The 20,668-nt window shown below is 45.6% G+C and overlaps 2 protein-coding genes across 3 annotated transcripts in view; one reads left to right on the top strand and one right to left on the bottom strand.

Annotated features, from left to right (window-relative positions):
• The first annotated feature begins 334 nt into the window (after positions 1-334).
• Positions 335-14,417, top strand: P2RX4 (purinergic receptor P2X 4). 2 transcript variants are annotated; one of them, XM_087705512.1, is made up of 11 exons: positions 338-557; positions 4,059-4,206; positions 5,539-5,610; positions 7,837-7,909; positions 8,482-8,590; positions 10,699-10,779; positions 11,104-11,245; positions 12,034-12,170; positions 12,726-12,819; positions 13,905-13,970; positions 14,091-14,417. In XM_087705512.1, the coding sequence occupies exons 1-11, from the start codon at positions 427-429 to the stop codon at positions 14,400-14,402; spliced, it is 1,365 nt and encodes a 454-aa protein (XP_087561638.1). In that variant the 5' UTR covers positions 338-426; the 3' UTR covers positions 14,403-14,417. The 2 variants fall into 2 exon arrangements, with proteins under 2 accessions (XP_087561639.1, XP_087561638.1); XM_087705513.1 differs by lacking the exon at positions 13,905-13,970 and having other exon boundaries at positions 335-557.
• Positions 14,418-17,725: 3,308 nt separating this feature from the next.
• Positions 17,726-20,668, bottom strand: part of CAMKK2 (calcium/calmodulin dependent protein kinase kinase 2) — a gene marked incomplete at its 5' end in the record, with an annotated part of 15,380 nt that continues 12,437 nt past the window's right edge. The window contains 3 exon segments of the mRNA XM_087705509.1: positions 17,726-18,275; positions 19,189-19,295; positions 20,567-20,668. The exon segment at positions 20,567-20,668 is cut by the window's right edge and continues 27 nt beyond it. Of these exon segments, the coding sequence (XP_087561635.1) occupies positions 18,197-18,275; positions 19,189-19,295; positions 20,567-20,668 (288 nt within the window).

Below are 20,668 nucleotides of genomic sequence, written 5' to 3'. Positions count from 1 at the left end.
TGTGTTATTACGGCACAATTCTGCTTTAAAAGCGAAGTGCAGCGCCTACGGTATCCTCTTAACCCGCTGCTGAAGGGTGCTGGGGTTCAGTTCCCATCACCCCACCACCACCACCACCCCGCGCGGCTGCAATCGTGGTCAGACCGCATTGCACGTATTTGTCTTCGGAGATGCTAAGCGATGTTTGCGCAGAGACGCTTCGGGGATCCGCGGGGCTTTGCATCGGGGGCAAAGGTGGTCAGCGGGTGGGAATCCCCTTCTCCCCCCTGCAACCAATCGGAGGACAGGGACACGCCCGCAGCTCTTCCCGGCAAGAGGCCGCCGGCGTTTTCTTGCAACATGCTGCTGGCGAGCAGGAGGAAGCGGACGACACCAGTTTGCTGACCCCGCACTTCTCCGGTCGCTTCGGCCGAGCGTCTGACAGCCATGGACACGTCCCAGATCTTCTACAGCTTCTTCTTCGAGTACGAAACCCCGAGGATCGTGTCCATCAAGAGCCGCAAAGTGGGGTTCACGAAGCGCCTGATCCAGCTGGTTATCTTGGCCTACGTCATCGGGTAAGGAAGGCACGAGTTTCTCTCTTCTTAGGGACTAGCGCCTTGACTAGTGAGGAAGTTCTTCAAACGGGGGGGGGGGGGGAGAGGGCGACGCCCGATTGCCGGGCTGGGATTCCCAGCCTGGATCTGATTTTTATTTTATTTTGCCTGGAGGGTCTATTTAACCCCTCCAGAAAGGAGTTTTTTGCACAGCTGGGGGGAAAGTTTGAACCTGTTGAACAGCTGCCTGGGTCCGGTTTGATTCCCACAGCGGAGACTGGGGAAAGCGATCTCCTCCCCAGATTGGATTGGGCAAATCTTGAGCCGAACTCTTTCCCCCGCAACGCCCGGATCTCTTTATCTCCGTTCTCTGCCGCTTTTATCGGCGATTTGGCTCCGAGTCTTTTTCCCCTAGGGACGAACTATCTTCGCGCAGGGAAAACTCACGTTCGCTACTCCTGGTTTGTCCCAAGGAGAAACACGCCGGCCTAGTGTCCCCCCCCCGCTTCCTTTGGGACTCGCCTTCAACTCTTCTTTCCTGAAGTTGAAACGTTTGAAGTGGGTTTTCCCCCCAGTAGTTGAGGGTCTCCTATACAGGCAGCGCTAAGCTTCTTTTCTGGGTATCAAAGGGAAGCTCAAAACGAAAGTAATTGAAGGGTCTGACTTGGGTTCATTGCAAGTTTGCTTCCCCATTTTAAATACCCAACGAGTTAGCCATACGTAAAATGTTGGTAGGATTCGGCTCTCACTCCCAGGGTGGGTCGGATTCAATCAATCTATCAATCTATCAATCAATTAATCAATCAACCAGATAGAGCTGGAAGGGATATCTACCTCTCAGAAAGACAGCGATAGCAGCACCCCCTCCCCACAGAGGTTCCCAGGTTCCTTAGGTTGATCTTAACAGTAACAGAGTTGGAAGGGACCTTGGAGATCATCTAGTCCAACCCCTCACCCAGGAGACCCAGACTAGGGATTTGAACAGAGGTGGGTTCCTACCAGTTTGGACTGGTTCAGCTGAACCAGTTGTAAATTGGCAGCCTGGGTCGCTGGAACCGGCAGTGACCCCAGTCTGCCACACACCCCCAAATGGTTCTTTCGGCAGCGCCATCTTGTTTTTGCCTTCTGTGCATGCTCAATACATCCTTGAGCTAACCAGCAGTAGCAGCAGCTGGAATCTACCCCTGGATTTGAACCGCTGAACTGTCAACCTTTATGATCAACAAGCTCAGAGTCTTAAGCCTTCCTCACCCTCCAACTTAGTGGATACTTTGAGAGAGGGGGGGGCTCCAACTCCTTTGTTTCTCATACACTTCCTCAAGCCCAGCTGGCTCAGAGGGTAAGCTTATTTGGTGGCCCTTCTGGCCTTATGGACCTCCAGCTCTTTGGTCACTTAGCCCCCCCCCCCCCCTTCAGTCTGGATGATGTCAGTCAGGTCAGTGGGGAGTGACTTAGACCAGTGTTTCTCAACCTTGGCAACTTGAAGATGTCTGGACTTCAACTCCCAGAATTCCCCAGCCAGCAAATGCTTCAGGCTTCTTCCAGCCCTTCTACACTCTTCAGCCTCCAGTTCAGATGCCTCTGGGGGACCTTCAGCTCTACAGCCCCTCAGAGCTGCTGTTCTAGCCTCTTTGGTCCTCCAACTCTTTGGCTCCTTCTGGTCTCTTCAAGTCTTCAGCCTGGAGGGGCTTCAGCTGCCCCAGATGCTCAGCAGGGAGTGACTGGATGCCTTTGGAGGGGATTCAGCTCTTTTGCCCCTCAGGGCTGCTCTTCCTTCTACCTCCTCTTCTCTTCAGCTCTCTGAGAGATGCCCTCGCCTGCTGCTCCTTTTATAGCCGCCTTTTTCCCGCCGAAACAGCTGATTGGTTGCCCAGTTTGGGGGGCTCCGCTGTTCCATTGGCTGTTCACTCAGCCACACGGGCCCCAGTTTTCTCAGATGGCTTCCCATTGGCTGGAAATGGCAGCATCTTGAACTGCGTGGTTTAAAAATTTTTCCCTCAGGCCAAGGTTGAAGCCTTCCTTGCTGTAAATCTTTTCCCAGAAGCTGACTGGGCTTCTGACAGACCCAGAAGTGAAGGCCAACGTCTATAAATGTAAACACAAAAGCACCACAAAATTCTTCAGTCACTTTTGTAACAAGAAGATGCTGGATAGAGACTAAACAATGAGGAAGAAAAAAAAATGTTGGGCTGTGAATGACTGTGGGGGGGGGGTTGTATGTTTAAAGCTGTATTTGTATGTCTTATTAAAAAAAATGTATAACCAATAAAGATTATTTTTTAAAAATTCTTCAGTAACAACTTGATATTTAACTTCTGAGGACCTCATCTCATATTTTAAGAGGTTCCTAAGTGGAGTGGGGGGGCTGCATAGGTGCACAAACGTGGATTATTCCTTTCACATTTTAGGTTTTTTTTTCCATTTTGTTCGCTTGAATTTATAATTTCTGTTTGACAAATAAAATAAAATCTTTCTCCTCACAGATTCAGCAAGGCCACTCTCCCAGACAAGCTTATTCCTTAAATGAAAAATACAATATTGTCATTAAAATAGAGACAAGATAAGCTCTGTCTCTCTGTCTGTCTGTCTATCTATTTATCTATGGCAGTCTGTCTATTATCTGTCTGTCTGTCTATTCGGTCTATCTACCTTATCCATCCATCCATCCATCCATGTTGGTTTGTCTATTATATACCTTATCTGTCTGTCTATCTATTTTGGTCTGTCTGTCTGTCTATGTATCTATCTATGTATCTATCATCTATCTCATCTATATCTATTTCATCTCTATCATTATCTATCTATCTATCTATCTATCTATCTATCTATCTATCTCTTATCTTATCTATCTTATCTATCTATCTATCTATATCTATCTATCTATCTATCTATCTATCTATCTATCTATCTACCTCTCTCATCTATCTATCATCTATCTATATCCATCTATCCATCTATCCATCTCTATCTATCTATCTATCTATCTATCTATCTATCCTCTATCTATCCAATATCTATCTATCTATCTATCCATCCATCCATCCATCCATCTATCTATCTATCCTCTATCTATCCAATATCTATCTATCTATCTATCTATCTATCTATCTATCTATCTATCTATCTATCTATCTATCTATCTATCCTCTATCTATCTATCTATCTATCTATCTATCTATCTATCTATCTATCATCTATCTATCTATCTATCTATCTATCTATCTATCTATCTATCTATCTATCTATCATCTATCCTCTATATCTATCTATCTATCTATCTATCTATCTATCTATCTATCTATCTATCTATCTATCTATCTATCTATCTACCTACCTACCTACCTACCTACCTACCTACCTACCTACCTATCTACCTATCTACCTATCTACCTACCTATCTATCTATCACTAAGCACTAAGAAATTAAAATAAAATATACAAGCTCGGACACACAGGGAATGTAAATCCATTTTCTTTCTCTCTGAGGCAGCCATATTGAGAAATTCTTTCTCTTCCTTGCAGTTGGGTCTTTTTTTGGGAAAAGGCTTACCAAGAAACCGACTCGGTGGTGAGCTCGGTAACCACCAAGATGAAAGGTGTCACCATGACCAACACCTCCGACTTGGGACCCCGGGTTTGGGATGTGGCGGATTACGTGATTCCATCTCAGGTGAGTCCGCGGGAGACCAATCTTGTGGTTTTGGCAGATCTAGGGGGATTCCTCCCCTTAACCTCTAACAACGGAGGACAGTGGATCTCTTGGCTTGCAACCTCAAGTTCCTGTTGTTGAGCAACTTCGGAGGATGGTGTTTGGATTCTATGAGAAAACACGGATGCTTTTAGCTACCGTGGTAGCAACACTGAGTGACATATGAGATAAGTGGATAAATGTTTGTCAAACTGTCTCTGCAAGCTCATCGTTGTATTCGCTCCACAATTCCTTAACTAATGGTTCATATTGCCCGTGACCCGACAAATGTGCGAACGCCAAAAGCGCGCCGACAAAACCGCGGCGCTAAAACTGCGATGTCAAAAGCGCGCCGACAACAGTGCGCCGACAACAGCGCGCCGACAGAAGCACGATTTAAGTTAAGGTAAGGTTTAGGGTTAGGTTTAGAGTTAGGTTTAGGGTTAGGGTTACAGCGCGCTTCTGTCCAGCGCGCTGTTGTCGGCGCGCTTCAGCGTTCATTCATCGGCGCGCTTTTGTCGGCGTGCTTTTGTCACCGCGGTTTAGTCAGGCGCGCTTTTGTCGTTCGCGCATTTGTGGGTGAACCATATTGCCAGGGTTCCAAATAGCATCCAAAAGTAAATCAGAGTCCGAGGCAAAGGATTTCTCAGAGTTCCAATTTATGAAGAGAGCCACATCTTGGCACACCTGGGAAAACCCAAATCTGAAAGCTTCCCAGTTTTCCTCACCTAGTTAAAAGTTCAAGATCTTGCCCCCCAACACCCACAAGTCCATCCCATGGTCCTATCTCCCACTAGTAGTTCCACCCATCCAGTTCCGGTTAGACGCAGAGGTGCAGAGACAAAAGGATGACCTTGGCTTTCTAGAAAGAATGTTGTTATGGCTACATAGCATCTAACTCCGTACAATCCCCCCCTCCCGTTTTTCCCACGATAGAAAAAGGGCATAGTAGAAGAATAGAAAGTGTGGCAGGCCAAAGACCCATAAGAAAAGAGGGCTGCAGGCCCGACACATATTTTTCTCCCTACAACATGTAACTCACCCTGCACTTAACCCCAGGGTAAATATATTTGAATTAACCTTTCACTTCTCATGGAAACGGATGGTCCTATTTAAATGAGGATACTTTCCAGCAGCAGGAAAAATGGAAGTAATGAAATGGTGTGGTTTTTTTGTTTGTTTGTGGTCTGCAAAGATGCATCTTTAATTCAACAGATGCAAAAAAAAGAAGGAAGTCTTAATTTGCAGATTTAAATCCAGGTCAAACGTCTTCACCGTTTCAGCTCTTTTTTTCATCTTCTTTTCTCTCTCTAGGCTGAGAACTCGGTTTTCGTCATGACAAATATGATCGTCACGCTGAATCAGACTCAAGGGATTTGTCCAGAGGTAGGCTGAGGCTTATCCTCAGGTTTTGTGATATCTTTTCTCTGAGAAACAAAAGGAAAGATGTGAAACTAGGAGCAGAGTTCAGAAAGGGCCAGGAGATCCTATCTGGGGTCTACATCCCAGGCTATTAAAACCCGTGACCCGTCAAAACCGCGGTCCACTAAAGCGCGCCTGATCAAAGCGCGTACGTGACGTCATCAGCAGCGCGACAAATAAAATTAAAAATAAATTAAATTAAAATTAAAATAAAATTACAGCAAGCCAATTCACATAAAGGTAAGAGTTAGGGTTAGGTTAAGGGTTAGGGTTAGGTTTAGGGTTACGTTAAGCGTTAGGGTTAGGTTTAGGGTTAGGTTAAGGGTTAGCGTTAGGTTTAGGGTTAGGTTAAGGGTTAGGTTTAGGGTTAGGTTAAGGGTTAGGCTTAGGGATAGGTTTTGGGGGGTTAGGGTAAGGTTTTTGCGTTAATTTTACATTTACCGCTCACAGCGTGCCGTTTTTGTTGCGCTGTGATGACGTCACGTACGTGCTTTCGTCGAGCGCGCTTTAGTCTACCGCGGATTTGTGGTGGAACCATTAAAACCTGGCTATTCCGGCAGGCCTGGGGCTGTTGACCTCACGAATGAGGTCCAGCCCCGCCTAGATTGAGTGCATGATGTGTTTTTTTTCTTTTAATCTGCTTTTCTTCTCTATTTTTAATTTTTATCCTTTTTAGAATTATATCCCTGTAAGCCGCCCGGAGTCCTTCAGGATTGGGCGGCATATAAATTCATTAAATTTGAAAATTTGAATTTTATTTTTGGCCTTGTGTGCACTGGGAGCGAAGTATACCCTGTTTCCCCCCAAAATAAGACCGACCCATAAAATAAACGCTAGCGTGATTTTTCAGGCTTGTAATGTAAGCCTTATCCCCAAAATAAGCCCCAGATGGATGCATTTAATACCATATTAATGAACGATTAATCAGTGAAACGAATTGCCTCCAGAAGTTGTGAATGCCCCAACACTGGAAGTCTTTAAGAAGATGTTGGATAGACATTTGTCTGAAACGGTGTAGGATTTCCTGCCTGAGCAGGGGGTTGGACTAGAAGACCTCCAAGGTCCCTTCCAACTCTGCTATTCTATTTTATTTTATTTCCCCGAAAATAAGACCTAATCAGAAAATAAACCCTAATGCATATTTTGGAGCAAAAATCAGTATAAGGCGCAGTCTAATTTTCGGGGAAACATCGTAGGATAAATGGATAATTGCACAATTTCTATAAGTTGCACAATGCCTAGGTTACGACAGCACTGAAAAAAACTGACTGCATACATGTGAGTGTATGAAAATAAAAATGAAAAAATAAAAAATATTACTAAAAAAAACAAAAACTGACTGGCAACCAGTCTTCAAATTTATATTGCAGCATTTCCACTGTCAAGGGATCAAAATCTGGGCGCTTGTCATTCAGCACTGACTTAACAACGACAGTGTTTTGCTTAAGGACCGTGATAAAATAAAGGGAGGTTGTAAGATTGGGCGCAGCTGTCACTGGACAACTGCCTTGCTTAGAAATGGCAATTCTAGTCCCCCCCCCTTGTGGTCGTAAGTCGAGGACACCCCACATTTCCAAGGGACTGGCAGCCGAAGTCGGCCGTGCATTCGAAGAGAGCTTTGAATGAGCCGAGGTGGCGCAGTGGTTAGGGTGCAGTACTGCAGGCCACTTCAGCTGACTGTTATCTGCAGTTCGGCGGTTCTAATCTCACCGGCTCAAGGTTGACTCAGCCTTCCATCCTTCCGAGGTGGGTGAAATGAGGACCCCAGACTGTGGGGGAGATATGCTGACTCTGTAAACCGCTTAGAGAGGGCTGAAAGCCCTATGAAGCGGTATATAAGTCTAACTGCTATTGCTATTGAAATCTATCTATCTTATCTATCTATCTATCTATCTATCTATCTATCTATCTATCTATCTATCTATCTATCTATCTATCTATCTATCTATCTATCTCTATATCTCTGTCTGTCTATCTATCTATCTATCTATCTATCTATCTATCTATCTATCTATCTATCTATCTATCTATCGGATTGTTGGGGGCGATATGCTGACTCTGTAAACCGCTTAGAGAGGGCTGAAAGCCCTATGAAGCGGTATATAAGTCTAACTGCTATTGCTATTGCTATTGAACTGCAGAACAGATAACAGATTCTTCCCTTATCTCTTCGCTGCTCTTCCTCCCCAGTTCCCAGATAAGACTACCACGTGCGAATCAGATGCAGACTGCAAAAAAGGCTCCTCCGGCACCCACAGCAATGGTAGGGGGCATGCTTTTCATCTTGAGGTCCTCCCCTTCCCTTTAGATATAGGAGGGGGGGAGAACTTTTCCAGCAGAAAATTTAACGACGTTGCTGTAAAATGTGAAATAGAACTGAACAGAAGATCCGTGTTTGGGGTCCCTGACCTAGATAACATCTTATATGGGGAGGTGCATTTCATGGCTCGGCGTGGCGTGAAGCTTTGAAGCTTGAAGAGCCGAGGTGGCGCAGTGGGTAGAGTGCAGTACTGCAGGCCACTTCAGCTGACTGCTAGTTCGGCAGTTCGGCGGTTCAAATCTCACCGGCTCAAGGTTGACTCAGCCTTCCGTCCTTCCGAGGTGGGTGAAATGAGGACCCGGATTATTGTTGGGGGCGATATGCTGACTCTGTAAACCGCTTAGAGAGGGCTGAAAGCCCTATGAAGCGGTATATAAGTCTGACTGCTGTTGCTATTCCCGCTGCAGCTTTCTTTTGGGTCTTTGGCCTGCCCCACTTTTTTTATTATTCTACTATGCCTTGAGATGATCCCAGCTTCCTTCCAACTTCATGATGTCCGTTTTGTATCTTTTTAGGTGTTCAGACCGGAAAATGCGTAGTGTACAATCAGACAGACACTACAATCATTAAGACTTGTGAGGTCTTTGCTTGGTGTCCGGTGGAGAAGAATGAGAATTTACCCAAGTAAGCATCTGAAGTGGGGAGGAGGAGGAGGAGGAGGAGGAGGAGGGGGGAGGGGGAGGGGGAGGGGGAGGGGGAGGAGGAGGAAGGCAATGGAGAGGATGTGGAGGGCAAATCTTCCTAGAAAAAGCACCCGGCTGAATTATTTGTTGATGCCAACTCCTTGCCTTTATTTCTGGAATTGCAATCCTGGCTTGTGTTTGCATCTCAGGTTCTAGCAGGAATGCAAAATCAACTGTCCAAATAGTGTCTCAAAGATGCTTTTTCAAAAAGCAACTGGATTGTGGGTTGTTTTTTTTCCCCCCCTTGAGGAAAATGTTTAGTCTTTTGAAAAAAAAAACAACACCTTGTGGGCCTGGATGACCGAGAATCAGTGGTGGGTTTCAAAAATTGTTCGAACCTACTCTGTGGGTGTGGCCTCCTTTGTGGGAGTGGCTTTCCACCATGTGACTGGATATGAGATTATGAATTAGTACTTAGGTCGGTCCAAGTAGCTATTCAGAAACTCTGGCATTTGAAGCATGCAAGTCTTAAAGCCTTCAAGTTACAAGATCCTTGCACCCCTAACCCTTTAGAAAAAAAACTAGGGATCTTCAAACCTGACAGCTTTAAGACTTGTGGACTTCAACTCCCAGAATTCCTCCTCCAGCCACGTTGGCTCAGGAACTCTGGCATTGAAGCATGCAAGTCTTAAAGCTGTCAAGTTACAAGATCCTTGCACCCCTAACCCTTTAGAAAAAAAACCCCAGGGGTGTTCAAAGTTGACAGCTTTAAGACTTGTGGACTTCAACTCCCAGAATTCCTCCTCCAGTCACGTTGGCTCAGGAACTCTGGCATTGAAGCATGCAAGTCTTAAAGCTGTCAAGTTACAAGATCCTTGCATCCCTAACCCTTTAGCAGTGGTGGGTTTCAAAAATTTTTGGAACCTCTTCTGTAGGTGTGGCCTGCTTTCCGGGTCCACTGGTGGAACCTCTTCTAACCGGTCCGGTAGATTTGACGAACCGGTTCTACCGAATAGGTGCGAACTGGTAGGAACCCACCTCTGCTGAGAATCCCCATAGACATTTTGCCAGGGTCCCAAGTAAAAAAAAACCCAACGAAAGAAGACTCCCAGGTTTTTGAGTTTCCTCAAGGTTCCATTTTATTAGAGACGTCATATTGGCACATCTGGGGAAACCCGAATCTGAAAGCTTCCACACCAGTGAAAATCCAAACCCCTGCCCAGCACCCACATGTCCATCACATGGTCCAATCAGGCACCGTCCAACACTGGAGGTGCCTCCCTGTCACACCATCGCAGCTTCAGGGCAAGGTGTCCTTGACTCTCTGAGAAAGGAATGTTATTATGCTTATCTGTCTCTCCCATATTCCATAGAATCCCCTCTCCCGTTTTCCTACAATGGGAAATGTGGCAGGCATGAAGGGCTGATGTAAAGATGGCTTCCAGGTCTGACACATTGTGGCTTCTTCGGGAAAACGGAATTAAAATAGATTGTGAGGCCTGCAGCCATCTTTTCTTTTGGGCCTTTACCCTGCCACTTTCTATTATTCTACTAGGCCTTTTCTATTGTGGGAAAATGGGATTGTACAGAGTTAGATGCTGTGTAGCCATAACAACCTTCTTTCTAGAAAGCCAAGGTCATCCTTTGTCTCTGCACCTGGTCGGAACTGGATGGGTGGAAGCTGCCAGCGTGGCAGTGGGAGATTGGACCATGGGACGGACTTGTGGGTGTGGGTGTGGGGGGCAAGATCTTGAACTTTCAACTGGGTGGGGAAAACCGGGACGCTTTCAGATTCAGCTTTTCCCAGATGTGCCAACTTGGCTCTCTTCATAAATTGGAACTTTGAGGAATCCTTTGCCTTGGATTCTGATTTAGTTTTGGATGCTATTTGGGACCCTGACATAGATCTTGGTTTAGTGTGTTTAGCAAACCCTGCCCTCACATCTCATTGGATCTCAAAAGTCCTTTTCGAAAGGGTGATGTTTGGTTTGGAATCAAGGAGTTTTACGGCGATGGTTAAGAATTAAAACTTTGGCTATAAGAAACTAGACCTTTTCACAAATATAGTTTTTCTTTCGTCTTCTCGTCCTTTTCCTGAATCGCTGGCAGTCCAGCTGTCTTGCAGGGTGCTGAGGAATTTACCCTCCTTGTGAAAAACAACATCTGGTATCCAAAGTTCAACTTTACAAAGTATGTGTATTTTTTTTAAAATCTCTTTTGGCTGGAGTTGGGGCTACGGGGAGAAATGTGAGGGGTGTGTGTGTGTGTGTGTGTGTGTGTGTGTGTGTGTGTGTGTGTGTAGGGGTGGGCTATGCAAAATGGCTCTGTGAAACCCTGGCGCTATTTTGATGAAAAATTGAAAACAGTTAAAAGCAGTGAGGAAGCACAACGTATGCACAGCGATGTATATTAGTGATCAAAGTTACAACAGACCAACTTGGGGGTTACTTAGCACCTCAACACGGGATCCTTCGGGGCGCATATACCCAGACACCACTTTTTATTCTCTTCTAGGAGAAACATTCTTCCCTTCATCAATCGTACCTACCTGAAGGGCTGTAAATACAATGTCGAGACGGATCCCTTTTGCCCGATATTTCGCCTCGGGGACATAGTTAAAGGTGCTGGCCAGAACTTTCAAGAGATGGCGGTTGAGGTGGGTCTCAAAACACATTGGGCTGGCCTGACCTGGGCTTCCCCAGAAGCACGAAGCCGAGTCCACGTCCCGATAAACCCCTTTTATTTAATGTACGCCGAATTCCTCTCCAGCGAAGTTTTTCTTTCAAGATAGTTCACAATTACCGACCTTGATCAGGCTTGGAGAGCTGCCAGGCCGATATCTGCAAAACTTGGCGTCTCGGAGAGTCACGAACCAATGAAGCGAACTAATTGTCTCCTGCAAACTCCACTCCCCTGTCGCTTCTCTTTTATTACTTCTGGGAGGGGCCATTCAACGTCCCCCTGTGGCCTTACTCCCAAGTCCGCCCCTGTTCTTTAGCTGTTCCCTTCGTCTGGCCACTCTGCACATGTGCACACCGGGAACAGGCTCCAGCTGTTCTTCTGCCTCACTGATGTCTGAAGGCCCTGGCCCCCTCTCTGCCTCCGACACAGAGCCCTCCTCAGAGCCTTCCCCAGACTCCAGGACTGGCCCAGGTTCCTCCCCAACCCTCCTCACTTTCTGAATCTGCTGCCACCTCTGCTGGCCCCTGGCGGGCCACAACATGGAAAGGAAGAGCCATTTCATTTGACTTGGCGGCTTTCCTCGCTTCTGCCAAAGGCGGCATGTAATGGCTTGACGTATTGAAGAGAATTCAGAGCTGACCATCAAAATCCATTGAGATTTGGAGCGATCAACTCCGGCAAAATGTTGACCGCATTAGACAGGTGTTGGCCAAGGATAGTAGTGGTAGTCTTCGTGCTTGGTTCGATCTGTCCTTTTTGCAGGGTGGCGTGATGGGCCTGCAGATCCGATGGGATTGCGACTTGGACACTTCGGCTTCCCGTTGCGTGCCGAAGTATTCCTTTCGGCGAATTGACAACAAGGATCCTGCTCATTCCATTTCCCCAGGATTCAACTTCAGGTAAGTCAAGGTTCGAGCAGCCAAAGCTGGAAGTTGGTGGTGGGACATCTCAGCTGGAACTGGTGACTGATTTTGTTTTCGCACCAAATGAAGATGTTTTTTTTTATCTCCGAAGAATTTCAGATCTGACGGTGGTTTTTTTTAAACTGTTTTTATGCCGAAACAGCGTCTCGTTTTCTGTTTTTCATTTCATGGTTTTTTACAGCTTTATGCCAAAGCGGGTGAAGGTGCTGCTCACTTACAAACTGCTAGATGACGTGTAAAATATATTTACGAGTTTAACTGGGAGAAACTACTTGAAGTGGTATTTGGATTTTGGGTGAATGTAGGAGAGGACTCCATAACCGACGAAACTTTTACCGAGAAGGATATTATTTTGTCACAACTATGAAGTTCTTGGGGATATACATGAATGGCCCATCAATCTTGGAAGGGTGGTGGTGGTGGTGAGGTTTAAAATATTGGATTTATATATATATATTTCCAGCCTAGAAATGTTGCTGGCATGGCGTCACAATCATTGGCCTGAATTTCACTTTCTTTCTCCTGGTATAGGTTTGCAAAATACTACCGCACCGCCACCGGCGTTCAGTACCGGACATTTGTAAAGGCTTATGGCATACGCTTTGACATTATGGTGTTTGGCACGGTAAATTTTTTTTTGGGGGGGGGGAATTGTATGATGTATTTTATCTGTACTCTTGGAAAATGGTTCCGGTTGAGAAATATTGCTCTAAGCTCGTGATGGCGAGCTTAAGCAAGTGGCACGCGGAGCCTTTTGTCAGGACACGCGCAGCGTTGCCGTGTCAGCTGGCCAGCGCGCATGGCTTCTGTTGAGGCTATTTTTCACCCTCCAGAGGCTTCCTTGAAGCCTCCAGAGAGGAAAATCTGGCACAAAGTTACTTCCAATTTGCTCGTAGTCGTTTTTTTGCCCTCCAGAGCCTTCAGGGAAGCCTCCTGAAGGCTCCGGAGGACTAAAACCGGCCCTACGAGCAAACCGGAAGTCCGTTCCTAAACTTCCGGTTTCCCCGTAGGGCCGTTTTTTTTGCGCTCCGGAGGCTTCAGGGAAGCTCCCGGGGCGGGGGCTGTTTTTGCCCTCCCCAGGCTCCTATAAAGCCTCTGGAGCCTGGGGAGGGCAAAAAAAAGCACGCCAAAAAGAGGGCGGAGCGCTGGTTGTGCGTGCATGCGTGCTGGGTTAGTGCGCATAACATGGATGTGGCACGTCCGTGCACAATCCCCCCTGCGCGTCCCAACCCGCATTTAGCACGCAAACCCAAAAAAGGCTCGCCATCACTGCTCTAAGCCATTAATCATGACCCACAAACCACAATCGGTTCACCGACAAATGCACGCACGACAAATGCACGGTGACAAAACCGCGGTGAGAAAACCACGACGTCGAAGTCGCGCCCACAACAGCGCGCCAACAAAAGCACTCCGCCATCAACAAACAACGCGAAAACAACATAATTACCCTAAACCTAACCCTAATCGTGCTTTTGTGGGCGCGGTTTTGTCGGCGCGTTGTTGTGGGCGCGATTTTGACGTCGTGGTTTTCTCGCCGCGGTTTTGTCGGGCGCGCATTTGTCGGGTCACGACCACCATCAATACAGTCACACGTGGCAACAAAGACCACAGCTCATTGTGTGAATCGAAAACGGTATCTTGAAAATTTCTGCAGTGTTCTTAAGGAGATATAATAGAATATTTTGCTTCTATTCGTTACGTTTTAAGGCTGGGAAATTCGACATCATCCCTACTATAATCAGTATTGGATCCGGCTTCGCTCTGTTTGGCATGGTGAGAAACTTATTTTCTTCCCCACCCCCCTGCCCCCCGAGCAGTTTTTAAAAATGTTCCTGATCTTTGGAAGGTTTTTTTCCTTTCTCAAAATACTTTCCCTTGTGAACCCTCATCCAGGCCACCATCTTCTGTGATATCATTGTCCTGTATATTATGAAGAAAAGATACTTGTACAGAGAGAAGAAATACAAACGCGTGGACGAGTGCGAATTGGTAAGCTTGCCGCTTCCCGGCGGTTTTAAGACGGTTCGCGCTTTGTACCCAAACCAACGTAAATTAAAAACGATATCCCTCCTACTTAAGGGTTTCAGCTTCTGCTTGCAGAAGTGGAGAAAGGTAAATTGCACACCTGCCCGTGGAATTGCTCTTTTGGTCTCTCCAGATTGCTTGAGGATTATAATTTGTGTTCTAGGCCCGAAGAGAGGGTAAATAAACTGCTAGACAGCTTGATGAATTGCTGTTTAGACAGCTTAACGACGCCAAGATTCCAGAGCTGTTAAGAATAACAACCCTCTGTCAGGTTCCGCCCACCGGAAGTCCTGAATTCAGGTTATCTTGTTATACAAAAAAATTAAAATATTTTCTCTGAATGAGTGATCCCTCCCTTTTTTTTTAATTCATCTGTCAACTTGGGAGGGAAATGTCAGTCTTAATTCAAGGTTGGACAATCTTGGTAACTTTAAGACGGGTGGATTTCAACTCCACCCGTCTTAAAAGTTACCAAGGTTGGGACAACTCTGGTGTAATTGGTTTCTCCCATCCTGAGTCTTGCCTTTATATTCTAGCTCCGTCATATGGATGCAGAAGTCCAAGACTGAGCCACAATGCGATGATCCTTCGCAAACGGATCCTGCTCATCTCACCCAGCCAAGATGATCCGTGATTCCTCCGTCTCGCCCGGCCTCCGTCCAGCTTTGCTTCTGTTGGTGGATTCCTGAACCAAACTGGAAAGCAATCTTCTCCTGAAAACCTTCCAATGCTTTTTTGGGCCCAGGGTCTGTGCCAAGCTTTTGAGTAGACCGAGAGTGTTTTGCATCGGATCTTCTATGTGCCTCGCCCACCGTCCAGTTCTTTGGACAGATGGGGATGTAGGCACAGAGGTGGTGGGACCAAGAAACTTCTTTGCTATTTCTGGAATTGCCGATTTCTGATCTGCTTCTCTTTGTTACGTGTCACACGCCCACCCCCTCATTTGGAAAGGGTGGAAAGAGTCACTTTTCCATGGTCATCCCCTTTTTTTTAAGAGCCAAGGTGGCGCAGTGGTTAAGTGCAGCACTGCAGGCTACTGCTAGATCAGCAGGTCAGCGGTTCAAATCTCACCGGCTCAGGGTTGACTCAGCCTTCCATCCTTCCGAGGTGGGTAAAATGAGGACCCAGATTGTTGGGGGCAATATGCTGACTCTCTGTAAACCGCTTAGAGAGGCCTGAAAGGCCTATGAAGCGGTATATAAGTCTACTGCTATTGCTATTGCTATTGCTATTTAAGGGATGCAATTTGCAATCTCTATTTTTGAAATTAAGCGGATCTTGAGAATGCCCGCTGGACTAGAATTCCAACCTGGAGATCCCCAGGATGTTAAATGAATGCAACATGCTGGCATGTTCGTCTCTTCCCTCTCCAGCTTCTACTACTGAATCCCTGCTGCCCTGTTTCTAAACACGGAAATTTCATAAGACAGATGAAAAGATAATGGCGCTTTCCCTCAAAAGTGCAAAACAATCTGTTTTGCAAGACAAAATAAAGGCACTGGGAATTATGATTTCTGTCGCTCTTTTTTCTTGGCGAATGGTTGAGTTTGAAGATACAATATCAACAAAATATACCCATAATGAGATGGGAGGGAGGGAGGGGAGAGGAAGAGAAAGACAGAAAGAAAAGAAAAAGAGAAAGAAAGAGAGAGAGAGAGAGAGAGAAAATGAGGGAGGATGAAAGGAAGGGGAAAGAAAAAAGTTTCATAGACAGATGAAAAGATAACGGCACTTTCCCTTAAAAGTGCAAAATAATCTATTTTGCAAGACAAAATAAAGGCACTGGGAATTATGATTTCTGTCGCTCTTTTTTCTTGGTGAATGGTTGCGTTTGAAAATACAATATCAACAAAAAATACCCATAATGAGATGGGAGGGAGGGAGGGGAGAGAAAGAGAAAGACAGAAAGAAAAGAAAAAGAGAGAAAGAAAAAAAGAAAAAAAGAGAAAATGAGGGAGGATGAAAGGAAGGGGAAAGAAAGAAAGAAAGAAAGAAAGAAAAGAGAAAAAATGAGGGAGGATGAAAGGAAGGGTAGAGAAGGAAATTTCATACACAGATGAAAAGATAATGGCACTTTCCCGCTTTTAGGAGTGAGGCAGCATCGATGAGAATATTTTGCAAAACAAAATAAAGGCACTGGGAATTATGATTTCTGTTGCTATTTTTTCTTGGTGAATGGTTGAGTTTGAAAATACAATATCAACAAAATATACCCATAATGAGATGGGAGGGTGGGAGGGGAGAGAAAGAGAAAGACAGAAAGAAAAGAAAGAGAGAAAGGAGAAAGAAAGCCGGCCTTATAAAAACATTCCTGATTCTTAAAGTAGCATCATCACAAATGGCGATACAGACATGCTTGCAAACACAAAAATCGAAATTACTCCATCCTACGCTTCTCCCGTCATGCCTCTTAACATTTCACAGCACTCCTGACCGATATTTCCACTGTTGGGGGGGGGGAGCAGCACCTGAAAACACACAGCCCCCTCCCCATTACAATGAGCCCCCCCCCCAATTCTCCTTTTGCTTTTACGGCAACAAATGTTACCGTCTTGCAATCCCGCCGGGTTAAAATAAGAAGAAAGCGATGGTCCAAATTAATTGCCCTGCACAGAAGGAACCTGCCAGAAATTATTCTGACGCTCGTGATTTTTTTTCACCCTTTTTTTTAATGGAATGAGAAGTTTTTAAATCTTTTTTTAAAACATGTTTTTCTTAAAAAAAAAAAAAAAAAAAGAACCACGGCAGCCTTTCCATGCGTTAATTCTTGGCGGCTTTGTTTTTTAAGAAAAACCAGATGCAAAGACTTGAATGAGCCGTTATTACTTCCGAGCGAGGTTAATCTGCGAAAAAGATTACGGGGTGAGGTTCCTAACGCATCTGGGAATTGGTTTCGACAACACTTCCCTCCCTTCGGAGCCGCGACTCTACCGGAATACGTGACGCCGGCTGTTTTCTAAAACCAGAAGTGCGGAGGAAAACGGGAGAGGACGAAACTCCTCTTTGTAAGCAAAGAGTGCTCAACAGCCAAACAAAATAAAATAAAATAAATTGGTTTTGGTTTCAATCCATGGGAAGAATCTTGGGAAAAACTGCAGAATCTCTACGTCCATCCTCGAAAGTTATTGGACTGTGGAATATGCCAGCAAGAGCCGGATGGCTACTGCTTATAAAACCCTGAATTTTGTGACTTTTTAGCTTATACAGTAACACGGACAGAAAGTATTAGGATCCGTAAATACGAGCCATTTGTGCTTCAACACAACCGCAACAACCTGTCTTCAAACGCAGAGTCTTGGCCCCCTTCCGTCTTTCGCTTTCGGACGAAGGGGAAAAACTCTTTCCCCAAAAAACACAACGACTCCGCTCTTAAAAATAAAACTGAACCGCCTGCTCACAAAAAGCGAAGCCTTCTGCAAACACCTCAGTGTGACGTCGGTTTGGTTCCCATGCAATAAAAAGGATAACAATAATAATAATAATAATTTTTTTAAAAAAACACCCCCAAAGCAAGCATTTTTTTATTTTAAAAAGTTGGACCGTTGGTTTTTGCAAAGGATTTGGCCCGAGCAGACGTCGGTTTCTTTCCAAACTCGGTTTTATTTTTGGTGAGTTTCTTTCACACCCTCCCCCCCAAAACAAAAATGTCGGCACGATGCTCCCCAGCTGCGGTGAATGGCCGCCAGTAAGCCTGAAGGGTGATAATCCTCCTCCTCGGTTCCCACATCCTCGGTTTCCAATCAGCGGAGATCTTTTGGGGTGACGAGGGGATGGGTTCGGATCTGTACAGCATGCTGTCCCAAAACTCTTCACGTCCTGCGTTTCGGACAAGGAACCAACGTGGTGGAAGGCGGCATGCCGGCTCAACCGTCAGCGGAACGTCCTCTCCTCGCGGGACCACGCCTGGAGAGCTAACCGGGTGCCCCTTTTCCAGGAAAGGCAAAGGGGGGGGGGGGTGTTTTGCGGTTTTTCTTTCAAGAAAGCAATTCATCTTCGCTCACATTTGGCAGATTGTTCGTGGCGCGGAAGGCCTCTTCGCTGCTTTGTTTTCTGCTTTGAAGGGAAGACAAAAAGAGCCGAGGTGGCGCAGTGGTTAAATGCAGCACTGCAGGCCACTTCAGCTGACTGCTATCTGCAGTTCAGCGGTTTTAATCTCACCGTCTCAAGGTTGACTCAGCCTTCCATCCTTCCGAGGTGGGTGAAATGAGGACCCAGACTGTGGGGGCGATATGCTGACTCTGTAAACCGCTTAGAGAGGGCTGAAAGCCCTATGAAGCGGTATATAAGTCTAACTGCTATTGCTATTGCAATCTATCTATCTATCTATCTATCTATCTATCTATCTATCTATCTATCTATCTATCTATCTATCTATCTATCTATCTATCATCTATCGGATTGTTGGGGGCGATATGCTGACTCTGTAAACCGCTTAGAGAGGGCTGAAAGCCCTAGGAAGCGGGATATAAGTCTAACTGCTATTGCTAAGACAAAGATGGGGGGGGGCGCTAAAATGTAGGAACGGAAGGAAAATCTGGGGGGGGATTTTCTCCAACCCCACTTTTTTCAAGTTTTAAGAGATGTTCAACATCAAGAGGAAGGGGGAGAGGGAGGGAAGGGAAAGAGGAGGAGAGAGGGAGGAAGGGGAGGAATGGAAGGAGGGAAGAAGGAAGGAAGGAAGGACAGGGAGGGAGGAAGGAAGGAAGGGAAGGGAGGAAGGAAAGAAGGGAGGAAGGAAGGAAAGGAAGGGAGGGGAGGAAGGGAGGGGAGGAAGAAAGGAAGGAAGGAAGGGAAGGGAGGGAGGAAGGAAGGAAAGGAAGGAAGGAAAGGGAGGGAGGGAGGAAGGGGAGAAAGGAAGGGAAGGGAGGAAAGAGAGGGAGGAAGGGGAGGGAGGAAAGGAAGGAAGGAGAGAGGGAGGGAGGTTCAGAGGCTATACGTCAATCATAGCCCACTCAGAGGCACTTACATCAAGTAAGTCTGTCGGTCCGGTGCAGACAGAAATCTTTCTTCTCTTCTACTCCCCTCAAACGGATTTCCAAAAGATCTTTTCCTGATCATGGATTTTACCAGGATCTGAGAACAGAAGATATTTCCGTATTTACGTCAAGCCCTCTTCCACCATTATGACTCTGAGTTCTCTTGGAGATCACTCATGTATATTATTATTATTCTTATATACTTTATTCATTAAACATGAAACTCAGCCAACTGAACATTCAAAAATGCATCGCAAACACCATTGACTGGTGCTAATGGTTGATCCGGTTTGCTGCCGGCGTCCTAGGTGTCAACCAGGTTTATTATTATTATTATACTTTATTCATTAAACATGAAACTCAACCAACCGAACACTCAAAAATGCACTACAAATACCAGTGACTGGTGCTAATGGTTGATCCGGTTTGCTGCCGGCGTCCTAGGTATCAACCAAGGACCTCCTTAAAATATAAGATGTTCCAAGGTTGTTGTTGTTGTTGTTGTTATTATGATTAAATACATCCCAGCCAATGCAGAGAACCTTTCCAGGATCAAGAGAGAGGTAAATGCCTTTGGTATATGTATGTATGTGTGTGTGTGTGTGTGTGTGTGTGTGTGTGTGTGTATGTATGTATGTATGTATGTATGTATGTATATATATATATATACACACACACACACACACACACACACACACACACACACACATACTAGTGCTGATAAATAAAGGGAGACTAGTATAGATCTATTTCAAGCTATTTAGCTCTCATTAGCTAGCCATACCCTTACTGGGATTCGAACCTGGGCTGTATTGCATATTAGGCAGATGTTTTAACCATTAAGCCACAGGCTCTGATCCGTTATCAGCTGAGCCAGGGAGAAAGGTATATATTTAAAGTCACAACCCCTGGTATGCCCCAATTATGGGAGGAAGCTAACTGCTTCCATATATATATTATATATATATATATATATATATATATATATATATATATATATATATATATATATATATATATATAGTTTGTTTATTACAAACTATATAGGAAGTTTGTTTATTATATATATATAATAAACAAACTTCCCAAGGAGAGAAGTCAATTTCCCCAGGGATCTTAACAAGCCAGAAATGGAAACGTGTCAACCACTTGCACGGGGTAAATCTAGAATTCGACCGGCTGAGTCCATTATTCCCACTTCATTTGAAGCTCTGAGTCAGGCCCTCTGGCTCTCCGCAGGGACCAATAACGGCTTAATGGCAAAGCCGTTACCGAAATTGGAGCCGATTCGAAAGGCGTGGGATCGACACCCTGGAAAGGCCGGCAGCGGCGTCAACCCACGGGACGGGATACTCAAAGTCCACTCACCACGGTGGCTAAGCTGGGGACGTGCTTGACCGAATTCTCCACCTCTTCTTCGGTCACCTCGATCAGCGTGCAATTTTCATCTTCCGTCGGCAGCGGTTCCGT

Source organism: Thamnophis sirtalis, unplaced genomic scaffold (genome assembly GCF_051295495.1).
Source record: "Thamnophis sirtalis isolate CommonGarterSnake01/CBP01778 unplaced genomic scaffold, rThaSir2_p1.2 scaffold_2, whole genome shotgun sequence".
In the NCBI taxonomy this organism is placed as follows: domain Eukaryota; kingdom Metazoa; phylum Chordata; class Lepidosauria; order Squamata; family Natricidae; genus Thamnophis; species Thamnophis sirtalis.
Note: the sequence above shows the minus strand (reverse complement) of the source record. Positions and strands in the feature narration are given on the sequence as shown.

Coding starts and splice junctions, on each gene's coding strand:
- P2RX4 (XM_087705512.1), top strand. CDS start 427: ATGGACACGTCCCAGATCTTCTACAGCTTCTTCTTCGAGTACGAAACC. Junction 5,611..7,836: donor CTCAAGGGATTTGTCCAGAG/GTAGGCTGAGGC, acceptor CTTCCTCCCCAG/TTCCCAGATAAGACTACCAC. Junction 8,591..10,698: donor AAGAATGAGAATTTACCCAA/GTAAGCATCTGA, acceptor AATCGCTGGCAG/TCCAGCTGTCTTGCAGGGTG.